The sequence below is a fragment of the Stylophora pistillata genome, chromosome 8 (genome assembly GCF_964205215.1).
Source record: "Stylophora pistillata chromosome 8, jaStyPist1.2, whole genome shotgun sequence".
Taxonomy (NCBI): Eukaryota; Metazoa; Cnidaria; class Anthozoa; order Scleractinia; family Pocilloporidae; genus Stylophora; species Stylophora pistillata.
In genome coordinates this window covers 14,920,103-14,948,018 of record NC_142526.1, presented here as the reverse complement: position 1 = coordinate 14,948,018, position 27,916 = coordinate 14,920,103, and the positions used below count along the sequence as shown (strand labels likewise).

At 40.3% G+C, this 27,916-nt stretch overlaps 2 protein-coding genes across 3 annotated transcripts in view; both read left to right on the top strand.

Moving 5' to 3' along the window:
* LOC111332903 (5'-3' exoribonuclease 1) overlaps positions 1-16,431 on the top strand; it is a 56,269-nt gene extending 39,838 nt beyond the window's left edge. Inside the window, exons 28-43 of one of the 2 annotated variants that reach the window (XM_088729975.1) lie at positions 5,766-5,851; positions 6,293-6,376; positions 6,779-6,914; positions 7,738-7,797; positions 8,439-8,571; positions 8,664-8,733; positions 8,964-9,166; positions 9,235-9,394; positions 10,201-10,252; positions 10,434-10,610; positions 11,537-11,675; positions 12,604-12,661; positions 13,503-13,587; positions 13,939-14,049; positions 14,727-15,011; positions 15,565-16,431. In XM_088729975.1, coding sequence (XP_088586101.1) covers positions 5,766-5,851; positions 6,293-6,376; positions 6,779-6,914; positions 7,738-7,797; positions 8,439-8,571; positions 8,664-8,733; positions 8,964-9,166; positions 9,235-9,394; positions 10,201-10,252; positions 10,434-10,610; positions 11,537-11,675; positions 12,604-12,661; positions 13,503-13,587; positions 13,939-14,049; positions 14,727-15,011; positions 15,565-15,891 — 2,166 coding nt within the window. In that variant the 3' untranslated portion in view covers positions 15,892-16,431. Of the gene's footprint in view, positions 1-5,765; positions 5,852-6,292; positions 6,377-6,778; positions 6,915-7,737; positions 7,798-8,438; positions 8,572-8,663; positions 8,734-8,963; positions 9,167-9,234; positions 9,395-10,200; positions 10,253-10,433; positions 10,611-11,536; positions 11,676-12,504; positions 12,662-13,502; positions 13,588-13,938; positions 14,050-14,726; positions 15,012-15,564 lie in introns of those variants that run through there. The other variant, XM_088729976.1, reaches the window with a different exon arrangement.
* A 129-nt stretch (positions 16,432-16,560) lies between these two features.
* Positions 16,561-26,081, top strand: LOC148725162 (uncharacterized). The gene is made up of 3 exons (XM_088729977.1): positions 16,561-21,481; positions 23,000-23,182; positions 24,057-26,081. Exons 1-3 carry the CDS (start codon positions 21,380-21,382, stop codon positions 24,144-24,146), a joined length of 375 nt encoding a protein of 124 aa, XP_088586103.1. The 5' UTR covers positions 16,561-21,379; the 3' UTR covers positions 24,147-26,081.
* Positions 26,082-27,916: the final 1,835 nt, after the last annotated feature.

The following is a 27,916-nucleotide window of genomic DNA, read 5'->3' as shown; positions in this document are numbered from 1 at the left end:
TAGCCTTCCAAAACTAACGACGACAGATTGGTTTTTGCCCCTGCTTTCTTTTCAATTTCTCTTCCATTTCCCATGGCGAGATATTTTACAATATCACATTCCGTAGGCTAGCGGAGGGCGTCTGTTTTTCTTGGCATATTCGAACACATTAAAGTTTTAAGAAGGTGCTAGGGTAAAATTGAGCTTCACTGTGGAATTGAAGGGGACAACTTAATCATTTATACCGGTGGGTCAAATGTTCTTCGCCGAAGACGTTGAAGACCGGAAGCAATCTGCTACTAGTGTAGATGAAACACACTCAAGCATTTGTCACGCAATGCTGAAATTATTTCAATCTTGTCCCCATCTTGTAATTTTACGGCCACGAATATTGGTGAATAAGGTTTTTGACAAACTTGTCAATGTGATTATTTTTCTTATCAGTCAGTCATCGCTGTGAGACTTGTTAACTTTGCAAAGGGGATCCCAGAACACCAAACAACAAATAGCTAGAGCAGACCAAAGGAAAGAGAGGAAAGAAATAAATGATATAGAATAGATTAGGGAAGGAATCAAAAGTCAGAGTAAAGACGAAACAGAGGCAAAGTACAAAAGTTTTGAAATATGAGAATACCAACGTGAACTAGAACTGAGGATAAATGTATAATGAACGGTGTGTTATTTGAAATCACTAACACAAACAAAGAATCATAGCTGAGTTAAGAAAGTTTCTCGTAAATTAAGAGTTTTAGTAACGAAATTCACGGAAATGGAAATCAATCTTTTCAGGCATTAGTTGGGCTGGAAACTGTTCTCAAACTAAAACAACTGTGTCGAGAAAAATATGCTTTTGATACTTAAGCTAATGTTCGGCTAATCAGCGGCTATTGTAAAGTCATTTCTGAACACCCAAAGGCTGTCAACAATACCGATGTTGAGGCCATAATAGATTTAATTTTAGATCGAGCGCCAGTTCTTAACACACCCTCCAGCAATCGGACTAGATCCCTGTTCCGGTCATCACCGTTCTTTGAGCGTTGGATGAAGGAGAGGGTCACAAAGATGCGGTGCATTCTAGAAGGGTTATCCAGCCATGCTAAAGGAATAACACGCTAGGCTGATCGCAGAATTAGTAAGGCATTTTTTAGAACAATTTTCTAGCAAACTCTTTTTTCAGGTTTTCTTTTCTAAAAGTTATTACCTCGAGGAAGTTTTCCAAAATGTTGCAAAGCGCCGGTCTAGTCAAACTGCCAAAATGGCACGGCAGGTTGTTCAAGATTTTCTTTAACTTTGTGGTTTGCTTGCAGAGACTTCACGAGGCAGCCATCTTTATTACGGAGGCTGTGCTAAGAAAGACAAATAAGCATTTGCCACAAAGAATAACCTCTTACTGCAGTGGAACCTCGATTTAACGAACCTCTATGTAACAAAGTCCTCGGTATAACGAACGATACTACAGTTTCAGCCCGGCTAAAGTTACAGTAAAATGTATGGCACAGAACCTCGCTATAACGAACCCTCATTATAACGAACCAATTTCCCCAGTCCCTTGGCACTTCGTTAAATCGAGGTTCCACTGCACTTAGCGCGAGGGCCGTACTGAGGATTATTGGCCCGAAATCATGGACGAACGCAGTAAGGTCTAGAGAGAAACGACATAGGGCAATATTCCCCAATACAGCTCGAGCAAGTGATGTTGTGACTGCCACGGGTGACTGATTATTTTTATTGGTGAGGAGAAACTCAATGCACAATTTTGAACACGAAATGAAACGACACGACACGGCGAAACAACACGGTTAAAAATTTGTTGCGATGTTGTAAATCCTGCCTAGTGGTGAACGAGCTGCACCGAGCGAAAGCCAAAATATACAAAACTACACTAGAAAACTGCACTGAGTAAAACTACACGGGGAAAAACTGCACAAACTACCATAAACAATACGGTTAAAATACATGCTACGTTACGTAATGACACAAAGAAAGCGCACACAAAACTTTACTACAATCAGCACTACTGCACAAGAACAATAAAAAACAATGCGTAACGATCTACAAATGTTACTAAGTACTGTATTATATGGTAGTCGGGAAAAAATTTTTATCGATTTCAATTTCCTCACCAAAATACACGGCTTGTGATCGCTTCGGTGGAAACAGTCTGTATGGCGCTGTAATGCCAGTTGTAGCAGTGTGCAATTGCAAACTTTAACTCTGTGCAAATTCCTCGAAAAAGGAACACTAATGCATGAGATGCAATCATGTCAGATTTCTCCAAGACTGCAAAACTAAGTTCTGGGTCACCAAGGTCTGTGAACCCAATGAGTTCACCAGATTCTTTATCCAGGAAAAGGTTTGCCAAAACTTTCATCTCATCAAATAGCAAAACTACGTAGCGCTGGACATCAAAGTAATTTGATGTTTCAGACCTCAAGACTTCAAAGACTTTATTCTGAAAGCCTCTCTTTGGTTTGATAGCATTCCTGTAATCTTTCAGTCTTCTTTGACTGGGCAAGACAAGTACTCCACTATTCCTCAGCTCTTCATAGCAGGAAGGACTCTGCGCTGCCAGAGATAAACAGAATCTAATTACCATTGGATGATAGCGTACCCCTGTGCTGCTCTTCTGAAACATTTTTTGCTGTTCTTGCCAAAGTAGCTTCATGAAAGGAGTTACTTTTGACTGTTCTGGGTCAAGTATCGTGATTAACTCTTTACTCAGTTCATTGTCTATCTCAATACTTGACTTTTGTAATTCAGCACGCATTTCATGCAATTACTTTTCAAGCTGTACACACTTCAGTCTGTGTTTTTGTAAAGTTAGTTTTATCCTCTGAGGGTCTGTCTTAGACACTGGAGCTTTGAGCTGTGCAGGTTTTAGGCACTTTGAACTATGGGCTTGGGAAATACTTCTTGTTGATTCATTGCACAGCACACAGATCTCTTCTTCCTGGAGAAGAAGGCAACCCTTGCTTCTCCAAAATCCCATATGGGGAAACTGTTCCCGTGGTCGTTCTTCATCTTCCTCAGAGTCAGAAGTATTACTGTCTGAGTCAGTAGCACTTAAGGGGACAAGATGATGAAACAGTTTGCCAGTTCGCATTCCTGTACTCCACTACATAACTTGAATGCTTCAAGCTCTTTAATCAAGTTTGATAATGTGACATTCTGCACAGATCGACGATACTTGAGATATAAAGGATGATCATCAACCAAGTAACATCCATACACTTTAACAGTAAATGCCAGACTGTCATCTACAACAACTTCAAGATGTGGTAACATAAAAGGCGCGACCATCTTCTTGAAAACAGCTTTGTCAACAACTGGTTCTGAGTTATACCGCATGGAGAAAATAATGATCAAAAATTTGCTGCAAAATGCGATATTTGGATTTTGAAATATTGGGGAGTTTCAAAAGCGTTCTGTGAGCTCCAAATTAAATGAAATGGTCCCGTTTTAGACTTACATCATACCTCTATCCTTTCTTCACAAATTTATAAAATTGATATGAGCTTGCTTTCTTTTGCGTTTTTCATGAATAAAGTTAATTTGCCTCTACTCGGGGCACTGCTCTCCGCCATTTTACGGCTACCGACGCTCGTTTCAGTTTTCGTGAATAAAGGATAAAGAAGCAAGTCTGAAAAAAAATCCTTACCACGTTTCTATGTTCACTACAAGGTATCTCTGGGCAAAATATGAAGGTTTTCAATTTTCAACCATGTGCCACATTTTTCAATTTTCACTAGGTCAATTCACAAAGTCGCTCATAAAATCACATTTTTATACTTGATTGTGCAGATAATCTTCATTTATTGTCCATTGATTGTAAAGACCCACGTCTGATGAGTCTACTTATTTTTGATAAAGACTATATTTATTAAACGAAGTCGATCGAAAGTCGAGGTCCGTAAAATCGTAAACAAAGAACGAGGCTACTATCCAGCCATCTTGACCGAACAAGCTTAGTCAATAAACGATTTAATATGTAGCAAAAAAAATTGACGATATAATAAGAATCAAGGATGAGTTGTTTATTTCGAGAGCCGGAAAAGAATTTGAACTTTGTTTGTAGCACCGTTTAAAGTTTCTTTTGTTATTCGCTTTTTTGTGACTCCATCGCCTTCATTGCCCAAAATTACGAAGTTTGACTGAAAGTACGCTCCACGCAATCTTTTTCTTGCGCGGAATCAAGGCGGGTAAGATAGGCTCATCTTGCCCGCTCGGGTAGCCAATCAGAACGTAGGATTCGCTTCATATCCCATGCGCGCTGCCGCCAGTGTAATAAGTTTTCTACTTGATTTCTCGAAATTTGCTCTTGATATTTTATTTCATAACTACATCAGCTCCTGTGGTTGTTCCTTTGCATCGTGTGAGTTTTCTAGGCTGGTCAGTAGCCGTTTAGGTCGGTTCTAGGTCGGTTCTAACTGCCTCCCGGTTTGCTCAATGGATAGAGCACTGGACTGTTGTGCGGGAGGTCGAGGGTTCGAGCCCCGGCCGGACCAACACTCAGGGTCTTAAAATAATTGAGAAGAATTTGCTGCCTTTCTATAACATCAAGAAATGGTTAGATATTCTAGTCTTCTCGGATAGGGACGAATAAATGGAGGTCCCGTCTCCTGCAGGGTTGGGGTAGGAGACGTTAATTTCCCACTTATGAGGTTACTGGATGTCCTCCCCTGGGTGGGATGGGTGGGAAGTTGAGATCGATGGACTGAAGCGGCTGCCAGAGGCGCCTGATATGCTGACGTCTGTTCTCAACCTTAAACTGCACCCGTAATTCAGCCTTAGGCTGCAAGCGGTCAGAAACACTATATTAGTATTAGTATATTAGTATTAGTATTAAAATAATATCTGCACTGCCCTCTGTGTAATCTATTCCCAATATAGGTCAGTGAATAAGGCCATCCAAGCGAGTAACACTGGCAATCCACAGTGAATTGCCTTGTACAATATTACATACCCGGGCACGGTCTGCCACCCTAACTGTAGATAATCTGAACCTTAATTTGGACCCACTTACAGTTTGGGCACATCGAACTTAAAATAACACCACCTCTGAAAGCTCTCGGAAAAGCTTTTTGCATGGAATGGCGTCCTTTTATTTCACTTCATTCTGCATAAGCTTCGGATGAGGAAGGCGAGCGTGAAGAACCATCATCATCTTTGCTGTACAGTATATTGAATTTCGTGTTGATCAGGGTGTTTGGATCGAATTTCCAGCATTTTGCTTCTGTTAGATTTGTCCTGTTAAAAAACAAAGAAGCTTTTATCCACGCGCATTATTGTAAATGCAGCTCTCCCCGCTATTGCTTTGGCTATTTTCCTTTGCCGTTTGGATTTTGTTGCTGAGAAGTCGCGCAAGCTTTTCACCTGAGCTTTTTGAAAGGCTAAAGGCTGATAGTTTCTAAAGAAACTGTTTGGGGTGCGTCGGTGGGGTAACGAAATAATTTGGATATATCAACAAAGTTGAAATGGTAAATTGGCCACCGTAACTATTACAAAATTTGAAAGACTGCCTAGTGTACCTTTCCTCTGTAGCTAACCAGATCGTCAGAATTTCTTTAGTTATTTAATTCTTTACAGTCAGTCAATACATTTCAGTAGGGGAGACACTCAACTCTGAACAGGAGCCATGTGGCTTACCCTGCTTAAACATACGGTGTAGACCATCAGTTTTATTGGTCTTCCAGGTTCGGTGGTCTTCCAGCACGGGTATTCCTACAGAATTTTGTTATATTTCCCTCTCAGATAACAACTTACTTATGTTTTATTTTCCTACTCAGGCTCTTGGATATGCCAGGAGAACAGAAGGGGGAGGATGGACTTTTTCTCCAGCAGCTGTGAAAATAATTTCTGAGTATTCAAACAAGTAGGTACATTGTTCTTCTGATCTTCAAATACCTTTCCTGTACACCTTTAATTTTTTTTGTTAAAAGCACTTACATTGACTTTAGTATAGAAGCAATATTTTTGGAAACTAGCATGCTGTGTTACTCCCCAAAGTATCGAGGGTGAGTAACAGAAAAGGTTTTTCCAAATGTTACCCACTCCATCCAGCATGGCTTAAGAGGAAATATGAGATCAAAGCGATGACCATCAAAATCTGGAATACTTCATGGTGTTGTAAAAAAAAGGGTCTTTTGCTTTGGGTTCAGAACATAAGAATACCCTCCCATATTTACTGCGAGTTAAAGAAGACCTTGAGCTACTAACATTCTTGCTCCTATGCAGCTATAAGAAGTTGAGTCACATCTCTGTATCACCTCATCTGTAATCATTGGTACATTGCTGAGTGATTTCTTTTTGTCAGGTTTCCACATATTTTTGAAACTTTGGCTAAGATGTCACCAAATGATCGGTGCTTTACAAAGGACTTAGATGAAGATGAAAAGGGGTAAGCTTTACAATTCAGAAGACAGAGAATTTAGTCATTGTTTTTCCTGATCTCTCCTAAGTGTTGAAAAGACTTACTAAAATAGACTATGAAATTCTGTTGGGTCTGAATATTTTGGCTTTCAATCAGACATCTACTGATTAGAATTCTCAGTTTTGCTGAGCTTGGAGAGAATTCAATCATGATTTCTGATTAGAGTCTGGAATTGAAAAAGGGTTAAGTCACGGTGTGTTAGCTAAATTAAAACTAAAGGAGGCAGCGATATTTCATATCGATTTTACTTTGCTTCGCTTTTTTACAATACGACAAGCTATTTAACATTTGGTTGCAGCTCATTTAGTATTGCTTGAATATTTTGGAAGTAAACAAGAAAGAATTGACTTGAAGTTTACGATTTTGCAGGTCTGAACTATTATCAGAGATTCAGGACTGGCTGAAAACAGTACCTTCTTTCCAACTAGAACCTGTGAAATGTGGCAGTATCAGTTTAGATGATCCAGTTGTAGAGGCTATAGAACAGGTGGTGCTGAGTACCAAGGTAAAGATATCATTGGCAAAGTAGCATTGAAAGAGTGATACGCAGGCCTTTTGTCTTGTTGCTGAACATGTGATTGTAGCTTATCTTAAGTTAACGAAGGTTCGCAGGTATTTGGCTGAACATTTTACTTCGGCATGGTGTCATTATCAATACTTAAGGCTCCATTACCGTTCTTATCATTTTATTTCATTTCCTCGTTTAAAATTGGTTTAAGATTGAATTGACACCAATGTCAAGATGATGTAATACCGTGTAAGCCAGAGTGGCTGTTCTGTTCCCGGCCGCATGAACTGTCTGCCAGAGGAGGTACTTTGCTTTACAAGTTTGGTATCTGAGCTTTTGGGATTTGTGAAAATTTCCCAGCTTTGTTCTCCTGCTTTTTTTTCAATGATCAATTTATGGTGATGTTTGTTCCAAGGAAGCTTCCGAGGAGCTGTGTGATACATTCCTTTTCGCCACTCACACAACGGTCAACACTGCTTCTCGGAGCAAATCATCTGTAATAACTTTGTAAGAAATCGCTGATCTCACAAAGATGAAACAAGGGAGATAAAGTATGTTCTTTCATAATGGCTATCTGAGGTTGAAGAGAGAAGGGAGAAGGACACTGAAGATGGATCTATTTCACATCAACTTTACTTTTGGACATTTGCTTTAGACATGTATCTTAATGTCTCAAATTAAATAAGATGATTTTCTCAAGCGTTATCTCTGGCGATGGTCTACATCTGGCATCCTTATCTGATCTCAAAATATGTTGAACAGATACTCTACTACTAAGAGATTGCAGTAGATATCAACAAGGCTTATTTTTTATCACAAGGCATTAAACCACAGACCCAAGGCAGTTAAAGTACGTGTGCGGCCTCACCTCCTCTTCAAAGTAAGTTGCCAAGCCTTCGTTATTATTTTTGAAAGGAAACGTGCAGGGGCGACTGTGTTGTGAATACTTAAAATTGGTTTCATTAAGAGGTGACTTCATTCAGATACTTTCCAACTGTTGGTGGTAGTTACAATGTCGCTATAAGGTGTTGCAGAATAACTTAAACAAAATTAACCAGTTGAATTTCAGGAAACGAAAACAGTTTCAACTATTTTCAATCGTACCAATCAGTGCCAATGATCAAAGTGAGAAAAGTGGCAGAGAGTCTGCTCATTTCTTTCAATAAGATTTGTCAGTTTTTTCGTAATTGGACCTGCTAACAGCACATGTATCTTCTTTCTACTTAGAGTGCTTTTACAATTTAAATATGTCATTTCCATTTCCTCTTGATTCCCACGTTTGTGGCCAAATACAGTACATCTTTAATGGCAATGATCGCGCTTTAATTTAAAAAAATAACTCGGTCTTTTTGAGATGTGGTTTTCCATTGAAACTGTCATCCATTACTAGATCGTTTTTTTCAGTCAAGTTTCATAGAGAGAAAGTCAATTTTTTACAATTGTAAAACTGCACAGTGTGAACCCAGCTGATTTACTTACAAGTATAAAATTGCAGAGTGTGACTCACTGTTTCTCCCGCAGCCATCTGACCATCAGGGAGCTGTTCTCCCTGATAACGATGCAAAGTTTGAGCTATTCGACCGAGTAGTCAACGTCAAACTGAATGTGGCTGTTCCGTTTGGACTAAGGGGAACCATTATTGGAATTCACGAGGGTATGAGGTAGCTTTGTTGTTGTTGTTTTGGTTTAAATGCTTTATTTTTAATTTTAATAGCTTAATTCCATCTCGTATTTTTGTATTATTAGGTCCCAACTCGTTTGATGTTCTTTATGAAATTATCTTTGATGAACCATTCCTCAGTGGATTGGCTTTAAGGTAGGAAACTTTGCTTACTTTTGCTGGATGAGACAATTACAGGTGATGAGTAAAGTTGCAGAGTGGTTGCCCTAAGTGACACTGGTTTTCTCAGTCTCCCACATAAAGCTATCAACTTTTCTTAAATAAGAAAGAACTAAGAATTATCACTGTGGAGTTGAAATATAGAGATTTACTCAAAGTTTAAGTTGTGTTATAAATTTATGTTTTTGTACTCGTTTTTCCTGTAGGTGTTCATCCAAAAATGTGTTCTTGCTTGAAGCTGTGGCACTTATTAATATCAGTTATGGTGAGCGATGTGAAGCTAAGAAAGTTGAAGGAAAATCAGTTAGCAATGCTTCATTCGGCACAAACCTGGGCAGCTCACCTCAGCTGAACAAGGAGAGCAAAGGCAGTCAATGCAATTCAGCAGACAGCAGGCTAGATTCTTCAGGTATTGTTATGATATAGCATCATTTTCAAACGCAGAATGCAATTTTATTAGATTTGTTATTTCTAAAGGAATCCTTGGTTACTCAAATGCCTTCAATAATCAACGAACTGTATCTCAGCGTAACGGCCCTCCGAAATCAGCTACTAGCAGTACAACGCTAAGAATACCGGGGATTCAAGGCAGAGGGTCCTCACAAGCCCAGGTTAATATTAGCAAAAAAATTGACAGGTCAGTATGTTTATATAAAATCATACTTAATTAAATTTTTGAAAGAAAGGCATCCAATCGAGGGAGATTACGTCAATTACACCCCAGTAGATACACATTTTTGAAATCTAAAACTACAAGTGAATGAAGATATCAGCTTGGAATTGAATTCGTTGTAAATGGCGTAAGATCTAAACAATATCGAGTCCCATTGTTAGGCCATTATGTTTTTTTGCTACTCTATTCTAAAAGAGTGAAAATATATACTTACAAGGAATAGTACTGGATGGAATTGATGAAATTGACTTTCTGATGCTACCATCACTAGAAATGTTTAGTAATCTGCTGTTGCACGCCTTCTACATACCGATAAAATTGTGTAAAGGGGGTAGACCATTGCCTTTGTTCGAGGAAGTCTGCCAACACTATGTCCTCAGGAACTGGACTATGTCAGGGTTGGAGCATGAAACCATAGTATGAATCCAAAGTGACTTGGGAATAAAGGTCCTGACGAACCCTCAGAGGGAGTGATTTTGATATCTTGAATGAGTGAGAGTGCGGAAGCCAAATCAGTTTCTTGTCACTGAACCGTTTTTCCAAGCAGGCGTGACTTAGTCACCCATTCAATTACAGCATTTCCAATGAAGATTGAAGAAATATTATTAACATTGCCTCGCTTTACTCGGGTGGGGACTGCTCATCTTTAGTAAACAGTTTTCTCTGGGTATGAATGTGGAGAGAAAATTCACCACCTTAGTGATGTTCAGTAACCAGTTTGACCGCTTTCCTCCTGTCACAGCATATTTGAGGTTTTCTTTTCATCATAGGACTGTTAGTGAGAGGAATACACCAGACCTAACGCCTCCTGGAATTCCAAAGGTAGGAGTATTCATGTCGGACAAAGCATACACTATGCAACAAATATATTTTATCAGGAAACAGGGGACTATGCAGTCCTTCTAGGGGAGGTGTACTTAACAAGTAATATTGGACTTTCAGAGAAGGAATTTTTATTGTGTTTTCATAGAAAATTACGTACCTTTTGCCTTTTAATCGCCAGGTTGCTGACATCTCAACTAATCAGTCCAGTAATAGTCCAAGCGAATTTGCCGACATGTGGAAAGAGCTTAAACTTAAAGAAAATAGTCCTGGTGCCTTCGATCTCCCAGGAAACAGCCCTGAACACAAGAGCAACGACAAAGTCCAGGATACGAAAGAAAGCGAAGTGCTGATCAAGGTCTGATGCGACTGAATTGTACAAGTATCTTAATTATTACTTCATGCTAGTTAGTTTTAGTTAAGGAAAATTCTGAGAAGCTAACGGTGTTTATTCGGGATCAAGTGGACTTGCTTGCGTGAGGTGAAATGTACAGCATTTTAAACCATGAAATGTGTTCCTCTCTCAATCAGGCCTTCATTGGACATAAGTATATTTTGTGTGCATGCTTGGCAAATTACAAAGAATTCCTCCTGCCGAAACATTAAAATGCAATTCAAACTTTATTAACACTCCCAACGGGGCTTTCGATGTTAATCATCTAAAACTAAAGTATTTAAGTTAAAATTACGATACAGTCGCTACAAAATGACGTTGGGGACTTTGAGAGCATTTGGCAAAATTCCTTATAGCATGAGCTGCGTCTTATCTGGGTTCAGAAGATTATCGAAACACCAGTTAGGAATTCTGAGGATATCACCGCTTATATCAGAGACTGATTCGGTCCAGTCTTAGATTGGAAAGGAGATATAGAGTTTAGAGTCATTAACGTAGCTTTCAGATAAACAATGCCGGAACACGGATGACAGATCGTTCAAGTAGATCGTACTAAGTAGGATAGGCCCCAGGATACAGCCTTTTGGAACGCCACAAGGTAAGCAGAGCTGGCAGAACTCTCAAAAACTGTGATTTCCATTCCGATGTAAAAGGAATTGGTTGTCCGCGTATAATTGTGTCCTTTTAACAGAACAGTAAGCTACCTCGTGTGTTTGATTCAGCATTAGTTGACCTAAACATAAACAATTACTTGCTTATTAGCCTTCCCGTGTCCTGCATCTTCATGGAATGTTCAATAGGATAGTCGTTCAAAGTAAAAGGTTTCGTATACGTTTTGTCTCTCCCTTCTGCTGTTTTGTTGAAGTGAAGGGTTGTTTTGTCATTTACAGGAAGGAACAAGGGCTCTTCGTGAACTCCTTCAGATTGGCAAGGCACAGGAACCCAAGATAGACAAGCAACTAGACAGACCTGAACAAAAAAACCTTACGGGCAAACATTTGACAGTTGATGAACTGTTTCGCAGTCATAGTGAGATTACAGTCATTGTTAAACTCGCAAGAACGTGGACACCTGAAATAAGATCAGAACACGCAAACAAATCACAAAATATAAGCTTTCACCAACTGCAACTATCTCACATCTGATTTTCTTCTTCCTCTTGACGTATAAACAATTCAAACTTTTTCAGTGTCCACGGTTTTGTGAGATTGAGAGTTAGGTAGGCTTTTCTCTGTAGCTAATTAATATCCCTTTCCACCGACTTTGGCTGAAAGTTTAATATGATTTACTGATCAACTTTCACTCGATAGGCCCTTTTCACTCTCTTGACCATCTATGTTGTTTGCCTTTGCAACAAAAGAAAGAATTTGCATTAAAGAAAGAGTAATAATACTAATTTGGATAAGTATTTACTAAAACAGTGGATAGCTTTGAAGGCACGGTCTGATTGGTTACTCGAATTCCGTCCATCCCTCACCATTCACCTCCGAACATCGTGCACAAAATTTGCGCCCGAAAATATTGTAATCGTTGAAAGAATAACTAAGTTAAGGTCATCCACTAATATGGCCGACTTTCATTATTTAGAAACACCTGTCTGGCTGCCGTGGCGTCATGCTTCACTTAATCCATCCCTGTTAGCCCGGTGTATTACGAGGTCAAAAGACTCGAAAAGATTGGGTTAAGGTGTTTTTGTGCTAGAATTTAAAACTACGCACAGAATATGCCACTCGTCAAAGTAAAATTTGCTAATTGTGAGAATGAAAGTAGCGTCGCTTTCTCGCAAAAATGTGTTTTAGAATAATTAATATTAAGTTCATTCATTCAATGACACGGTCATGTTGCTTACTTACTTCAGCCAGAAATCAATTATCCGTAGGAAGTACAATTTGGGAGAACTAAACTGACGAGCTCAGGTGTAACTGCTGCCATATGAATACTTTTTATTTGTCTCAAGGCTCTGCCCAAAGAACTATGCAACCGTTTCCGCTGGTAACCTTACCGTACCACACGCGGTAAGTTTTTCTTTTGTTGTAGTGAGTTCACCACAAAAAATGAAAGCTGAGATGCCAGTGTTGTATTCTGGGGTACTAGGGATGCTACATGTTCGGTTCGTATGTAAGTCTGTTTATGAAGTCTTTGTTATATGTTTTTTGAATATTTTTTGTTCCCTCTTAAACGAAAGCAATAACCGTTTGATTTTCTTACGTTTAAATGTATATGAAATCAACCAGTCTAATTGCCCGACGAAAAAAAACCAACAACGCAGCAGGGAACATCGCAATCCTGCCACAAATTAGAGCCAAATACATCAAAAAAAAGTCCCACTTATCGCTGAAATATTCAATCTTTCAAGTGCAAGGGCGTAGCCAGGGGAGATCCTGGGGTGCTCGTGACCCCCCCCCCCCCCCCCCTTGATAGATCTTCTTTAGAGCATACAACCTACAATATTCAGGTGGCGAAAACGCCATGACAATATCTTGGCCGTAAAAGCCATTGATACGAGTCTTCCTGCCGCGATAATACGTCTGAGCCCGCTGATATACGCGGGAGAGCAGCGGTGTAAATGGCGAGTAGCCTCTGTGACCCACCCCCCTTGAAAAATCCTGGCTGCGCCCCTGAAGTGGTTGACAATTGGAAAAGGAAAAACTGAGCATTTAGTTTTATTTTTACTGAGACAGGAACAAGCCTACTATTTTAACTTTCTGCGTCAAGAAAAATCATTATCAGCCAAAAGTGACAGTGATCAACGCCTGTTGTTGTTGATCCATAAACTGAGTTGATTTCACCATCACACGGGAACAGTTTGGAAACTTATCTGTATTTTCTTTTTTTTTTTTTTTACCAACATTTCAGAAGTTCACCGTCATTAGCCTTATTTGCCTGGTGTCGGTCGTCTGGTCTTCCACCACCATATTATCACCATACTCCAGCAGCAGAGGTTTGCTCGCTTCATTTAACATTTGCAGTAGTTACGCTTAATTTTGTTCAAGTATAGCGGCAGGGTGTATTTGTTCATTGTTTTTTTTCCTAACTCTCTGCTATTTTATTCCTCGTCAGAAAGTACTTTTATAGTGATTATGATTTGAAAACTACACAGCAAGTTACGTTTTAAGCAAACTTTCGTTTTCAAGATAAAACTCGATGAAAGAGTTTTGAGAATTGCGAAAAATGGCCGATCTTCTGACCGCACTCAACACACCGTCTGCTAATGTTGTGGGTGTTGGGGAAAGAGAGGAGGGATGCTGAGCTTTTCGTTAATAATACCTTATTATGCTAACATTCATTTCAGGGAGTAATTGCCGTTGTCGAGTTAGCCAACGGGTTTAAATTTACCGGGAGTGTGTGTAGCGATCACGTCGAAGCCATGGATAGTGCATCATCTGTCGCACTGTTTCAATTGGTGAGTGAAACCTTCTCGTTTGGACATTAGAGAACGCTACTCTGTAACCATATGCCTTCTGATTATTACTACATGGTTGCGACGCTCTAGCCTGCGTTTAAAGTGTTATGGGGATTCCTATGCACTGATTTACGCATCCTCTACTGCTCTTAACACCACCCATGACTCCTTGCAAAAGAGCGAAGGCACATTCGGATAACTTGATGGGCTTTCTCAATTAATGGACGAACTAATAGGGCCCGGTAACCTTCTCTTTTATTGTATAATTTTAATGTAAAACTGATCTTTTTAAGGCATGAAAAATTTGAAAAGTAAATCAATCGAAACGAGAAAAGATGTAGATCAAAGCATGCACAAAGCCGTAACTCGAGGATACAAATTGTTACCTTCAAGAAAACGACTCATAATGTCTTTTGAGAATTGCTTAATTTCCCAAAAGGGGTAAACTACATTGTTAAGTATGCTCCAGTCTTTCTACCTATTCAGTTTTCAAGTATTACTCTGAAGTTTGAAAAATCGATCGACATTTTTTCTCAACTTAGAAGAATTGCGAACAGAGTAGAGCTAGTAGATAAGATCACCCCGCTCCTACCTTTTCGTTTCTCTTCCTTAGTGCTCTGAATCCCGTGGTGTGACGTTTTACATACTTTGTTTGCAATACATTACTTATGTTTCAGCCACGAATCATGCCGAACATTCCAGGGCCACGACAACTTGTCCCGCAGCATCAATTTTCCCCAGTCTTCTTTTCATCACCGCCCAATCCCGTAACACCGCAAACCTTTGCTGGCCTTGCACCTCTGCCCTCCCAAAAACCTTTACGTCAGCTATCACCTCAATCTCAGCCTTGTACATTAAGCACAAGAAGTCAAGATCCACCAAAAAGGGAGGGTCCTCAGTCTGCTCAGCAAAGAAAAAGTGGAACTCTGAACAGTTCGGCAGTGCCTTTCATTCCATTGCAGGCGAGTTATTTCTTTGACGTCATACCGTATAGAGGTGTAATTTAGGAAATAACTCAGTAGTGAAAACGTCTCCGTCTATGAAATCTCGTGCCACTTCGCGATATCCTTCGTTAACAAATGGTAAACACCACAGCGTACGCTATTGAGTTATGGATGCACGCGGAAGTTTCTAAGCACGAAAGAAGCGTGAGAGTCGCGTCAGAGCGCGCGCTTTACTTTGGTTATGTTTTAATTGAATTTGGGTATGTCTTAAAAGAAGTGTGTTGGTTTGATGGCATTGACAAGTACTTCTTAGTAATCTTTGTTTTCCCGGAGAATGGTGATATCTTGTTCTGGCTTTCATTTTTAGAATCGATAATTAAATATTGTTATGGCGTCAAGGCAGCTTCGCTTGTTTACCAAAACACTATAACTGCTGCTGTATTGGTGTGAGTGATTTAAACTATAGTCTCATGTAAACGCTTTTTCATTCCAGCACGTGTTCATATATGTGTTTTCCGACTATGATTTATTTCTAATTGTAGAAAGCAATCTTTTGCCTCTTTTATTTTAGGTTTCCAGGAGGAGTTCGTCACGCTCACAATCGTCACCAATAACATCGCAGCAGACGGCAGTCAAAGAGACTCCAGAAAGTTCTAAACTGGATGGAAGTCGACAAAAAGATCAGAGTCAAGACATTGAGTATCAAGGAACTGGCGAAATTCTCCCGAGAAATTTGTGTTCAGAATTATCAGCTAACAACGTTACTGCTCAGTCAGATCTGCCAGAAACGAATTCTCTGTTCGTGAACAAAACAGATAAAGCTGGCATCCCTCTCAAAAGAACATCAATTTCATCTAAAAGGTTGTTAGCTCCTAGTTTCTTCTCAAAAAAGAGCTAACTTTGTTTACTTATTTTGTTTATTCGGCTTTCCCTTTTGTAACAATCCACCTATCAAAGGAATGGAGGTTGTGAAGAGTTCGCAGGAATTGTTCTCCGGTCAATCACAGCCGTGACAAGTATCCATCACTTTTAGGGTAACAGGTTTGTCACACTACAGTGTTGTTCCCTTCTCGAATTTTAGATGACCCGTAAGAGACGTCAAGCCTTAAAGGTCGCGCCGTTCAGATTTCACAAATTTCACAATGCACGAGTTTAGTCCAGGTTTATTATGATTTTCTGCTCAATGGGGAAAGACAATCGATAATGACTTCCGGTTTTTTAATTATTTTTAAGAGGATTTTTAAAAGATTCTTACTCGTACAAGCAATTTCTTAAGTCGACTTGTTTTATGTGTATCTAAAGAAAGCTGGATCTTTTGGGAAGCCTTTAATTTCTTCTGGGGGTGTTTAGTGAGTGTGGTTACGTAGAGAGAGAAGCTATTCCTTCAGCTGGAATGTTTCCCAATTGATGAAATAAATATTCGTTTTCTGCTGTCAAATTCCATTTCCTAGTTAATGAATTGTTTGAAAATTAACCTAAAACCAAGCATCATCACGCTGAAATGTAATTGTGAGTAACATAAAAAGAGGTGGGCCATCAATTTTTGTGAGGTTTCGTAAAAGAGGGTCGGTCAGTCGGTCGGTCTGGAAATCAAAAAATTAATCAAGGAGAGAGGATTTAAGCGTACGCTTTCGAACTGTTTTCCTTATCCTAATGTTCCCTGTTTCTGACAGAATATACAGATTGGAAAGTTAGGTCTAAACAAATGAAGTCGATTAGGATCAATTTTACTATATGTAGTGTCGGCCGACATGGCGACCGACATATCGGTCGATATGTCGGTGGATAGTCGGTCGATGCTCGGTCGATAGGTCGGTCGATAGTCGGAAGATAGTCGGTCGACCTGTCGACCGACAGATGGAGTGTCGCGTCTCGGAGGAATATCGGTCAAGTGTCGGTGGAATATCGGTCAAGTGTCAGTGGTGTATCAGCCGAGTGTCGGTAGTCTATCGGCCAAGTGTCTGAACTTTCTCGGTAAGTATAGTTTGAACGTCGCTCGTGTGGTTGTGTATTGTTGCAGTGTCGGTATAGAAAAATTTGATTTGAAGGCATAAACTTTCAGGTATATGATTAAGATAAGAAACGACTTATGAGTGGCGTGGTGAATTTAAAAAGTCTGGGGGTGATTTATTTACTACAACATGAGCCACTCACGAATTGAAGTCCGTTAAGCAAGTAACAATAACGGGAAAGTGAAAATCCTCATAAACGCAAATCCTTGCGTCACCGTCCCACTTTAAGAAAAAGTTAGCACCTATGATAAACTTTCCGAAGACCTAATCTCTTTATGGTTCAATCTGCACTTTTCTCTCGAATATTTTCCCTTTATTTTTTAGACTTTAGCTTTTTCCTACTCGCCTAACGGGAGCTTTACAATAACTAATGAGTAATGCAAATCGCAGGGCCGTCACTCCACGGGAATAAACTCCAGCCGAGTAACATGCTTTTTAGTCTTTAGTTCACACATGCCTATGGTACAGCCGGAACTGGCTGAAGTGCATCTCTTCAAATAGCAATAATTCTGAGACAGTTAATATTAAACCAATGAAACTTTATTCAGACAAGTAAAAACATCAACAAAAATTTTCTCAACAAAGATTATTTAAATTACTTTGTGTCCAAGAAGCTTGTAAAACAACACACTCGTATAGATTTACTCCGGTGTGGGGGTATGGAACCAAGCCTACTAGAGGGTGGGGGATGATGGTAGCAGAAAGAGACGACCTTTTTTTCCTATGTGTTGGGTCCCGTACGAATACAGTGGTTTTGACTGATTCCCTTAAAGGGGATACTGTTCAGCAATGTCATCGACCAGCCTTCGAAAGCATCCATTTGGGTGAGGCTCACCATACCACCTTCGCCACGTGAATTCCTGTGGGTATTCAAGGAGAAAGTCAGGGTTTGTGTTTCCCTTCATTTTCTTCAATTTTTCCTTTGCCGTACACCAGTTGCTTTCAGCATTCTGTGTATGGACTCCGGTTACTGGATCAACAAAATGTAGCGAATGATTCACCGCCCCGTGTTGTAAACCGAGTCTTCTCTGGAGTTGCCGATAAGCCGCCCACTGGTCTGAGTACACTATGGAGCCAGGTTGAACCTTCCGTTAAATGATACGCAAAAGAGGCGCTGCATTGCGTCGCCTTACGAACTGTAGGTATGGTCGGGCTGGAGCATACTGTGTGTCAAACAACCCCAGTACCCATCCCTCTCTTCGAGGCCGACGCCCCCTTTGAAACTGCAAAGGAATAACAATTACAGCTGCATGAATTAAAATATTATGAAAAGAATCATTGGAAATACGGTACCTTAAAGATGGGAGAGGGCGGAGGTGATACGACGCGCTCCCAAAAATCTTTAGCATCAGATTAAATGCCTCAGTTTGGTTCTGTAATGAGAGGATGGAAACAGCTGAGGTCAGCTAGTGAGTACATTTCACATTTTCCTACACTCTGACAAACGTTCCAGTCGTGAGTTCATGAACTGTATGTACTCGCAACGCTTGCGTTCTCTTAGAAACTACGACCGTTGTACAGTGGAATGCAGATTTCTCGAATACTCTATTTTCCGAAAATCCCCTTTTTTGGAACCAAAATTCGTTTCCCTTGCCTTTACTTCACGGTAATTTTACTCCCGCTTTCTCGAAGCTCCCCATTTTTCGAACAAATTGCAATTTCCGTTTATGGTTCGAAATTCGGTATTCCACTGTACGTTTTTTAGTTCGTACCCTTCACTGACAAGTGATGTCAGCCAGATGTCAACAGAAAAAGTTAAACAATTATGTCAACATAATTTGTTGGAGTTTACTTTAAAAATACAGATACCATTTTTCGCCGAAGGACACCCTCTTGGGTCTGAACCCACCTAACTCATGACTACTCGAACGCCTGTACTTCCAATTTTCTTACCTTGGACTTGTGATTAAACTTTGATTCGTCGATCTGCATAATCACACCTGGTCCGCCTAACTGTGGGATCGGGTGACGCAACAATGCTTCCCATGCAACTTGCCGACACTTTCGTGCGAACTTGCCTAAAACTTTCTGTGAGGCCGTTCCTTCAATTTCCATCATTCGTAACGAACTCTTGTGCGCCCATTTCCAGAGAAATTGCAACTGCCGTGCGATCGAAATTTTGCTTCCAGAGAAATACGAATGAACTCTCACTGACAAAGAGCGTCGACAACGGTGACATCTCCTGTTCAAAAGTTAACTTTAAGCTATATAGGTATGTCCCGTTCCAAGGGTATAGATTTTGACCATTTCGGTCTGAAATAGGGTGTTGTTTTCGAATTTGAAGCCCTTCTCAAGATTTTACGAAAACCGTTTACAAACCGTTATCGCAAATCCTGGGTCCACTCCAACTGGTCTGAAATAGTTAAAAGCTATCGAATTTTAGCTCAGGTCGGCGGGGAAAATCTGTAGTTTTATTAATTAAAATTGCAATTGAAATTACTTACCAAATGTATCCGTCCCCATTGCGCAGATGGCGAATGAGACGCATTGCATTCCTTCAATTCCCGCAGTCGACATTTCTTTTCAGTAGTCTGTTCCTTTGCAAAAAATTTATAAGGCGGAGTTTTCCTCTACTGCTTTTTGCAAAAATAAGGGAACAAAGAACTCGAAAAAAGTGGGGCCTTTTAGGAAGCTTGGCTTTTGAGATAAAATGTAAATCGAATCCCTTTTAGCCTGCGTAGCTTGCGGTATTGTAGGCGCGTGCGAAATAAAGTTTTGCCGGCGAAGCTCCTAGAAGCGGGCGGCGAAGCCGCGAAAAATACCGCTTGCCAGAGAACTTGGGTATTTTGAATGCCGCCCACCTTTATCGCCTCATTGGCAAAGATTGACAGGCCATACTGATTCCCTTCCTGTGTGAAAACATATATAGAACCTTTTAGAGTTTGTTGAATCAGTTCTTTGCTCTCACGAGCATGTGTGAGGGATTTTCTTCTTTTAAAGGATATGAGTGGTGACTATTGGAAATTTCCCTAGAAAAATGGCGCTGAAGGTGGTAATTTTGTATTAAATGCCATTTTCTGTGTAAAGCTTCTTTCAAGTTTGACACTGATCGGATTGCTGGTATAGTGTTAAAAAAGATAAATGATCTTTTTTTAATTTCAACGAAACTCCTTTTTGGGAATTTTATTTCTGAGAGTAGTTTTGCTACCAAGGTTGGAGCTAGGTTGAACCTTCCGTTGAATAATACGCAAAAGAGTCGCTGCATTGCGTCGCCTTACGAGCTGTAGGTATGGTCGGGCTGGAGCATACTGTGTGTCAAACAACCCCAGTACCCATCTCTCTCTTGGAGGCCGACGGGAACAGCATGACAGCCCTTGACGTACGTGTGCAGGACTTTGATAAACCACGAACAGCGAGAGGCACCGTGTCGCAACACCCCCCATTGCTCTTGTACTTCATGACCGAGACCAATGATCAGAACGTATTTTCATAATCAATCAGGTACAATGAAATAAGCCCAGTATTGCAGGCCCAAAGGAAAAACTGCTGACAAGAAAAAATGAAATTGCCTGGAAACGCAAAATGAAATTGATATAAGTTTAGCATCTGTTCTTTGTTCACAAAATCCAACACCCAAGTTTGCGGCAAAAAAGTAATTAGCGCGGAAGATAAGTCCTTTGAAGAGTTCATGTAACTTTTACACTTTTTTAATGTGAGAATTTCAGACAGAAGAAATTTTCTTGGAGACATGCCACTTTCTCACACTCCCTGATATCGACCCCAAGAGCGACACGGAAGAGGATTCGTTGCAGCTGCATTAGGTGTATTCGAGAACATCAACGCGTTATGGCTGCACTACAAAAGACATGTATGATATGTGTTTTATCGGATGGCCACACTCTGATGGACTGCCCTTACCGCTGCGAGTTTTGCGGCGTATCGGCGAAAAATTGTGAGTGCCATGATTCTAGTATTGTAAGCAGCGTTTTGGCGTTGGAGACTCCTGAAAAGGAGGGCAGAAGGACTGAAACGTCAACATCAACACCAGCACCGCCACAAGCAGCCAATGAGAAACGTAAAGGAAGTAACGATGACTGGTAAGCAAACTATCCCTAATTATAGATTTCGTTTGCAAAATAGTATATGCAGTAAAATATATGGATTATTGGAGGAAAAATATAGATAGCTATGGCCGTCGTGCAAGATTTAAAATCGAAATTTATCCTTATCAGTTTGTGGAATTATGAACAGGCGAACTAGTCTATAAATGGAGCAAAATTATAACTCCCTAACGAATAGGCCTTATTTCTTACTTTCGTATTTCCTTATTGCATTTTCAGGTGTGGGACAAGCAATAAAAGTGGACAAAAGAGGCCTGAAAAGACAGTGCCGGAAAAGAAATTCAAAGAGGCCAAGAATGACCTGCAGGCTGCTATGAAGCAATTGAAAAAATCGGAAGAACTCAGTAGGAAGAAGGAGGAGGATATTACCAGGAAACGATCGCCGCCTTGGAAAGACGCATCGAAGAACTTGAAGGTATGTAGAATTTTGTGCATGGTTTCTTGTCAACCCTCTTGGTCCTATTGTCCGAGAGTAATCTTTGAATTATGCATGATCGTGTTTGTCAGGATTTGGCGCTATTTGGTGTGTTAGACTATTATTTCGATGCTTAGACTATATTTTCGCCTGCTGACAGGCACTAGAAAGGGAAGGGAGAACAGTAGGAATCGGACGCGGGGAAAAATTGTAAACATTGTTGAGAAATCAAAAATTTTTAAATTCGGCGTTGTTTAACGGGAAAATATCTCTTTTCAATTTATTACATCTTTCTTTCTACTTTGGAAAAGTTGCGCGCAATGTTTCCTGCAACAATTCTGGGGTGGACATACCTTGCAACATCGCTCAAAGAGGGAGTCATGAGGGGGGTCCGCGCATAAATACGTTAAAACAGTAATACCACATCGAGTTTTATCAAAATGCAAGGAAACTGCAAACCGCATAGTCCTGTAAAACTAAGTTAAAGCGCAAGTTAAAAAGAAAATTTTCGCAAAACCGCATCAAAAATGCCGCAAAAATCGCATCACCGCAAACCCTTAACGTGGAAAGGAATGACAAGGACACATCGAAAACAGTCGCTAGACATTTTAATTTACCTAATCATTCTAAGCAACATATGGCAATCTGTGGTCTTTCCTTGCACTTAGGTAGCACGGAAAGCCGTAAAAATCTTGAACAAAAGCTCATCTTTCAAATCCCACAGAGATCAACGAACGCTTTTCATTCCACTAATTTATTTATGTTTTTCTCGTTGCCATGTTACCACCAATAACGTTGCTCCATTTTCTGCCTTTAAAAGCACACACAACCCACAATTCCTCTATTCGCTCCGACGAAGGGCTAACGCTCGAAACGTTAGCTTTTGTAATCGTTACGGTGGCCAATTTACCATTTCAACTTTGTTGATATATCCAAATTATCTCGTTACTCCCACCGACGCAGCCCCAAACAGTTTCTTTCGAAACTACCAGCCTTTGTTCTTATCTTTAGATTGGCTGATTTGAATTTATTTCATATATTGTTTCTTATTTAATTCAGTTGGCTGATAGATAAATTAAAATAAACAACTAACTACTGCGTTTCACTGACGTATTTATTTATTGTAATATCCCACGGAAGATGCAGGAAATGGCATTTCCGCCAAAATTTGAAAATTTCCAGACACCTCTAGTGGGGAGCCTCTACCACTCAAAATAGTACCCTTCGGCGTATAGTTACAAAATCGCTAGCTACGCCCCTGATGCTTTCAGGGTCTTTCTGTGATGGATGCTGCTCTTGATTCAACCCTGCCGTTTAGTTTCCCTCAAGCTAAACGCACTGCACTTTTTCGAAAACAAAAATACGCGTTAAAAACATGGCAAAGTTAAGCGTATCAGGAATTTTTAATCGACAACTACAAATTCTATCGTGGACTAATAGTTTGGCCAAATGCTAAAGAAACCATTTTATTCGATCCTCAAACCGTACATGCAACTGAAAATGCAATATTTTTTGTAGAGTCGGTTAGCAAGGGCAAGAGTGAACAAAAATCAGTTGCAACTGAAGTGGACACTGATAATGGGACAGACCAAACATCTGATACTGACGTTGGGGACGACGATTTCATCGAGGACGATAATTGGGAAAAGGAAACAAACGACGATGAAGAAGGAGCAGAGTGTGCTAAAAAAGAGACTAAAGGTTAGTTCGTGAACAATTAGTGGATCATGGCTGATTTATATACGAGTCGAAACCAATGACACTTTCCCCCCGGGTATTTGACTTGCTCTTAAATAAATTGGTCAAAATCACCAGTGGTCGGGGCCACAATACCTTCCACACTTTGCAGACTAAAGATTACCTTAAATCGATTTTGAAGTTTTGATCATTCATTTGCACGGCCGGGGGGGGGGGGGAAGACTGTCTAATACAAATGACGGGGTTGCTCGTGGGAAATTTTAAATTTACCCTCTAAAGGAGACCAATCTGGGCGTGGCTCTAGGTTTATGGATCCCTAAAAGATACCAATTTTTTGCTGTAGGTATCTTGATTTCCTTTTTTATCGCCTTAGAGAACCAAAACTGAATGACAGCGGGTTTCTTTATTGAAATTTATTTGCAAGCAACCTCAAAAGATAGCTTGACAGCCAGAAATGTGAGATTTTAGTCCTGAAAAACGTAAGCGAGACGACAATCCCTGATTTTACCCCTAAGCAAGACGACGATCATCCCCGTTATTTTCATGAGAGTCCCTCCCCCCGGGTTTGCACGATTACGATCATCCGTAGCCTGCTGTCTAGCCTGCATACCGGAAAGGAAAGGGGAGCGAGAGAGGGAATATCCCTCGCGTTACGCGCGCGTCCCACGCGCTCAATTGCGCCGTCAATAAGACCTGTTGACCAAACATGACCTTATCCCTGGGAATCGATATTTTCCTTATATAATGTCGTAGTCAAAACCCATTATGGTGTCAGGGAATCGCCATATCACATTATAAACATTTACATATTATTTCACAAACAAAAAAGGTTACATTCACCGATGACTGAACTTAAACTACTCCATTTTTATTTCAGAATTACCGATATCAGGATCAAATCTGGAAGGCATTCATCGAAGATATAAAGGCGTCCTCACAATTTTACAAAACCATCACTGTTCCTTAACAGAAGCTATGCGACGCTTTGGCATCGCACGAAACACGTTAAGAGACTACATCGGCCTGTGTGAACTCAAGATCGTGGACCCCAAGAGATAGGAAAGAATTCTGGCGACTGAGCGTGAGAACTGACAGGGAAAATATCCGCCTAGAGTATTGAACGTCGTTGCAGGGTTACTTTGAAAGAACTCAAAACTCGCGTAAATGAATTGAAGGAGGAAAAGCAGCTCCTTCCTTTCTATCCAAATGACGGATTTTACTCCTAATCATTTTCAGAATAGGGGGCAATTTTCGCGAGGCTCTGGCGAAGTGTTTTTTAGCTAGGACTATTTTCTTTGACGTTCTGTAGAAACCAATCGGTTATTTCAAAATGTAGTGGGTAATTATAACAAACGGTAGATCAGACGTGTTTTAGTTTAGTTTAGGTTTAGTGTTTCCTTACTCGGAACTGGTCAGCTCAGACGACCACCACAAACCGTATAATATTATCCAAACTTTAATGATTATTCGATCTAAGAGAAATACATTTGTAATTCGAAATCAGAAAACGTAACTTTATTAGTCTTAATCTCATGGCAAAATTCAAGAAAACATGACTGGAAACTTACTTCTGTGGCAGGTCGTAAAAACAGGTTTCTCACTTCAGGTTAGCAGATTCGGGTAAGCGAACAGATACAAAAATCGACTTCTCTCTCACTGATTCTTCTGAAAAAACTGGTTTAAATCACGACAAGCTAACACTTTACGAGTTGTCATAACCGCAGTTCATACATATGTTTAATATGTTTGTTGTTGTTTGATTTATCATCTACGGGTTTATGTCGAATTAATTTGATGGCCTGCTCCCAGTTGGCTTGTTAGCTCAATTGGTAGAGCGCTGCACTAGTATCGCAGAGGTCAGTGGTTCGAATCCCGTACAGGCCTGAAATTTTTTTCAGGTCTGATTTTCACTATTGCTCAAATAGTGCTTTACTGCGAAGGATCGTTCACATATACGTCTCATAACCGCAGTTCATACATATGTTTCATATGTTTGTTGTTGTTTGATTTATCATCTACGGGTTTATGTCGAATTAATTTGATGGCCTGCTCCCAGTTGGCTTGTTAGCTCAATTGGTAGAGCGCTGCACTAGTATCGCAGAGGTCAGTGGTTCGAATCCCGTACAGGCCTGAAATTTTTTTCAGGTCTGATTTTCACTATTGCTCAAATAGTGCTTTACTGCGAAGGATCGTTCACATATACGTCTCATAACCGCAGTTCATACATATGTTTCATATGTTTGTTGTTGTTTAAATTATATCTGTCATCATAGGCGACGCCTATTTACTAAACGAAACATTTAGTTTAATTCATTCGCCACAGGAATGGCAGGAGAAAGGAACAGAACTTTCGTTCCAATTGACACCTAACCCCTTTTTTACCCACCCATCCCACCCCGGGGAGGACATCCATCACACAGTAATATCTTGTGTGGAAAATTAACGTCTCCTACCCCAACCCTGTAGGAGACGGGACCTCCATTTATCGTCCCTATGCGAGAAGACTAGAAAGTCTAAGCATTTGCAGGTATTATTACAAAGGCAGCACTTTCTTCTCAGTTGATTAAAGACCCTGAGTGTTGGTCCGGCCGGATTTGAACTCACGACCTCCCGCACATTTTCGTTGTTATTATATTTCAGTTGCCTTACCCGGCTGCGTGAGTAAAGGTAATATTAGATTTGTGATAATAACGATTAATGATTTTTAATGAATTTTTTAAACATGAATACTGAATTGCTTCATTAAAGTTATTGTTTATCGAAATAAAATGAAGTTGTTCATAGAGAACTGATCCTCCTTGGAGGGTTTCACGTAAACACGGCCCGAGCGATATGTTAGATTTTAACATACCTCTGCTAGGAAAGAAGTGCAGTTGAAGAGGATTCATGCCTAAATTATAATACTTCATTCTGGTGGCTACGTTTCGCTTGATTTGGTGGTTTCGTTGCGATTGTTTCGTTTCAGTTGCTCCAGTCGTTTTGGCTGTCAGTCGGTGGTTTCGTTTCCCTTGTTTCGGTGGTTTTGTTTTGGACGTTTCGTTTCGGTCGCTTCGTTTCGGCAGTTTCGGTTGTTTCAGTCGTTTCGTTGTTCCTAGTTTTAGTCTATGCCCCGAAGAACAGCAGAAGTTTTATCCTGTTATGATTTCCTTAAAACACGTCCATACGGTCGACAATAGGTAAAATGCCATTGAAGCATCACTTAAGTGTCAGTGAAGTATCGGTGAAGCATCGGCCAAGTGTCGACCGAGTGTCGGCCAAGTGTCGGTCAAATATCGACCGACTGTCTACCGATATGTCGACCGACTATCGGCCGACATATATCGGTCGACATATCGACCAACATGTCGACCGACAGTCGTTCGACTGTCGACCGACATGTTGGCCGACACTACCTATAGTGAAATTGATCCGTAGATTAATAGTTACAGTAAATCTAGATTATTTCGTTTTCTTCAGCTAATCGAAAAATCGCAAATGTTCGAGTGTATCCGTTCGATCAAATATGTGTTTTTTTTTTCCTTCAGGCATTTTATTAAATTTTTCGGCGCCTTTTTGTAAACATAAATAGAATACGATGATGTCAAAAAAAGAAACTTTCCTCGCTCACTTCTTCAGGTTATTTGTGAGAAATATTTCCGATATGAAGCCCGGCGCTCCCATATTTTACTCGCATTAAAGGTAAAGTATTACCTAGAAACAAGATAGCTTATTCGCCGCAATGAAAAGCATGATGAGTCAAATTAGGAGTTATTCCAATCAATCGTGAGAAAATTCCTTCACGCCTGGCAGTTCAGTTGGTATCATCTTGTCACACGCCCCCCATCCTTCCTCCATCCCTACCGACTAAGCACCACAGTCTCTTTTTTTCAAACGTATCCCTTTTATCATCTGTGAGGTACGGGGTCGAATATTTTCGAAGCTACCGTTTTTTTAAGGTTTCTTCCTCTACATTTTCATTACTGTTCAACTGTGAGATCGCTTGTTTTCATTTTGCTCACTTACGTCGAAAAGACTAACCAAGCCGTCCTAAAATGTTCTTCAGATATGCTAGAATTGGTGTGAACGCCGTGGACTTGGCTGCCGACGCAGAACCACAACGCTCGGTTCATACACAGCGGTTGATAATTCTTTGATACGACAATCACTTTTCTTGTAGCTCCTGATTGCGCAAAAGAATCCCAAAAATTACATTAGTAGAGTTGAACCACACTTGAAGGCAATTTTCGAAAGGTTAAGTCAACTCGCGAAGTCGTCTACCTGCGGTGTAAAACAAGATTTCTATTTGATATATCTGCAATTAATGCAAATCAAGAATTCCGAAAAGTTAGAAAATGTGCAAGAAAATTAACAATAACTAGACGCATATCTGCGTGAACTCCGGTCAGTGTAAAACGAAGACTGCGGAGTGCAGGCCGGGGGTAAAATGCAGACTGAGAGTAAAATGCAGACTGCAGACTGCAGACCAGGGGTAAAATGCAGACTGCAGACCAGGGGTAAAATGCAGACTGCAGACCAGGGGTAAAATGCAGACTGAGGGTAAAATATTAATAATAAATAAGGTCACGTCAGGACTTTTTGGATAGCCCAATTTCATCTTTCATCAATATCAATTCACAAACCTCTTGAGACATTGAAGTCGAGTACAAAGATTGAATGTCTTTCACAAACTATGCTCGATACCTACAAGTTTACCTTGCCTTGTTGTTGTGCTGTCGTGTTTTGCTTGCCTTGTCTTCC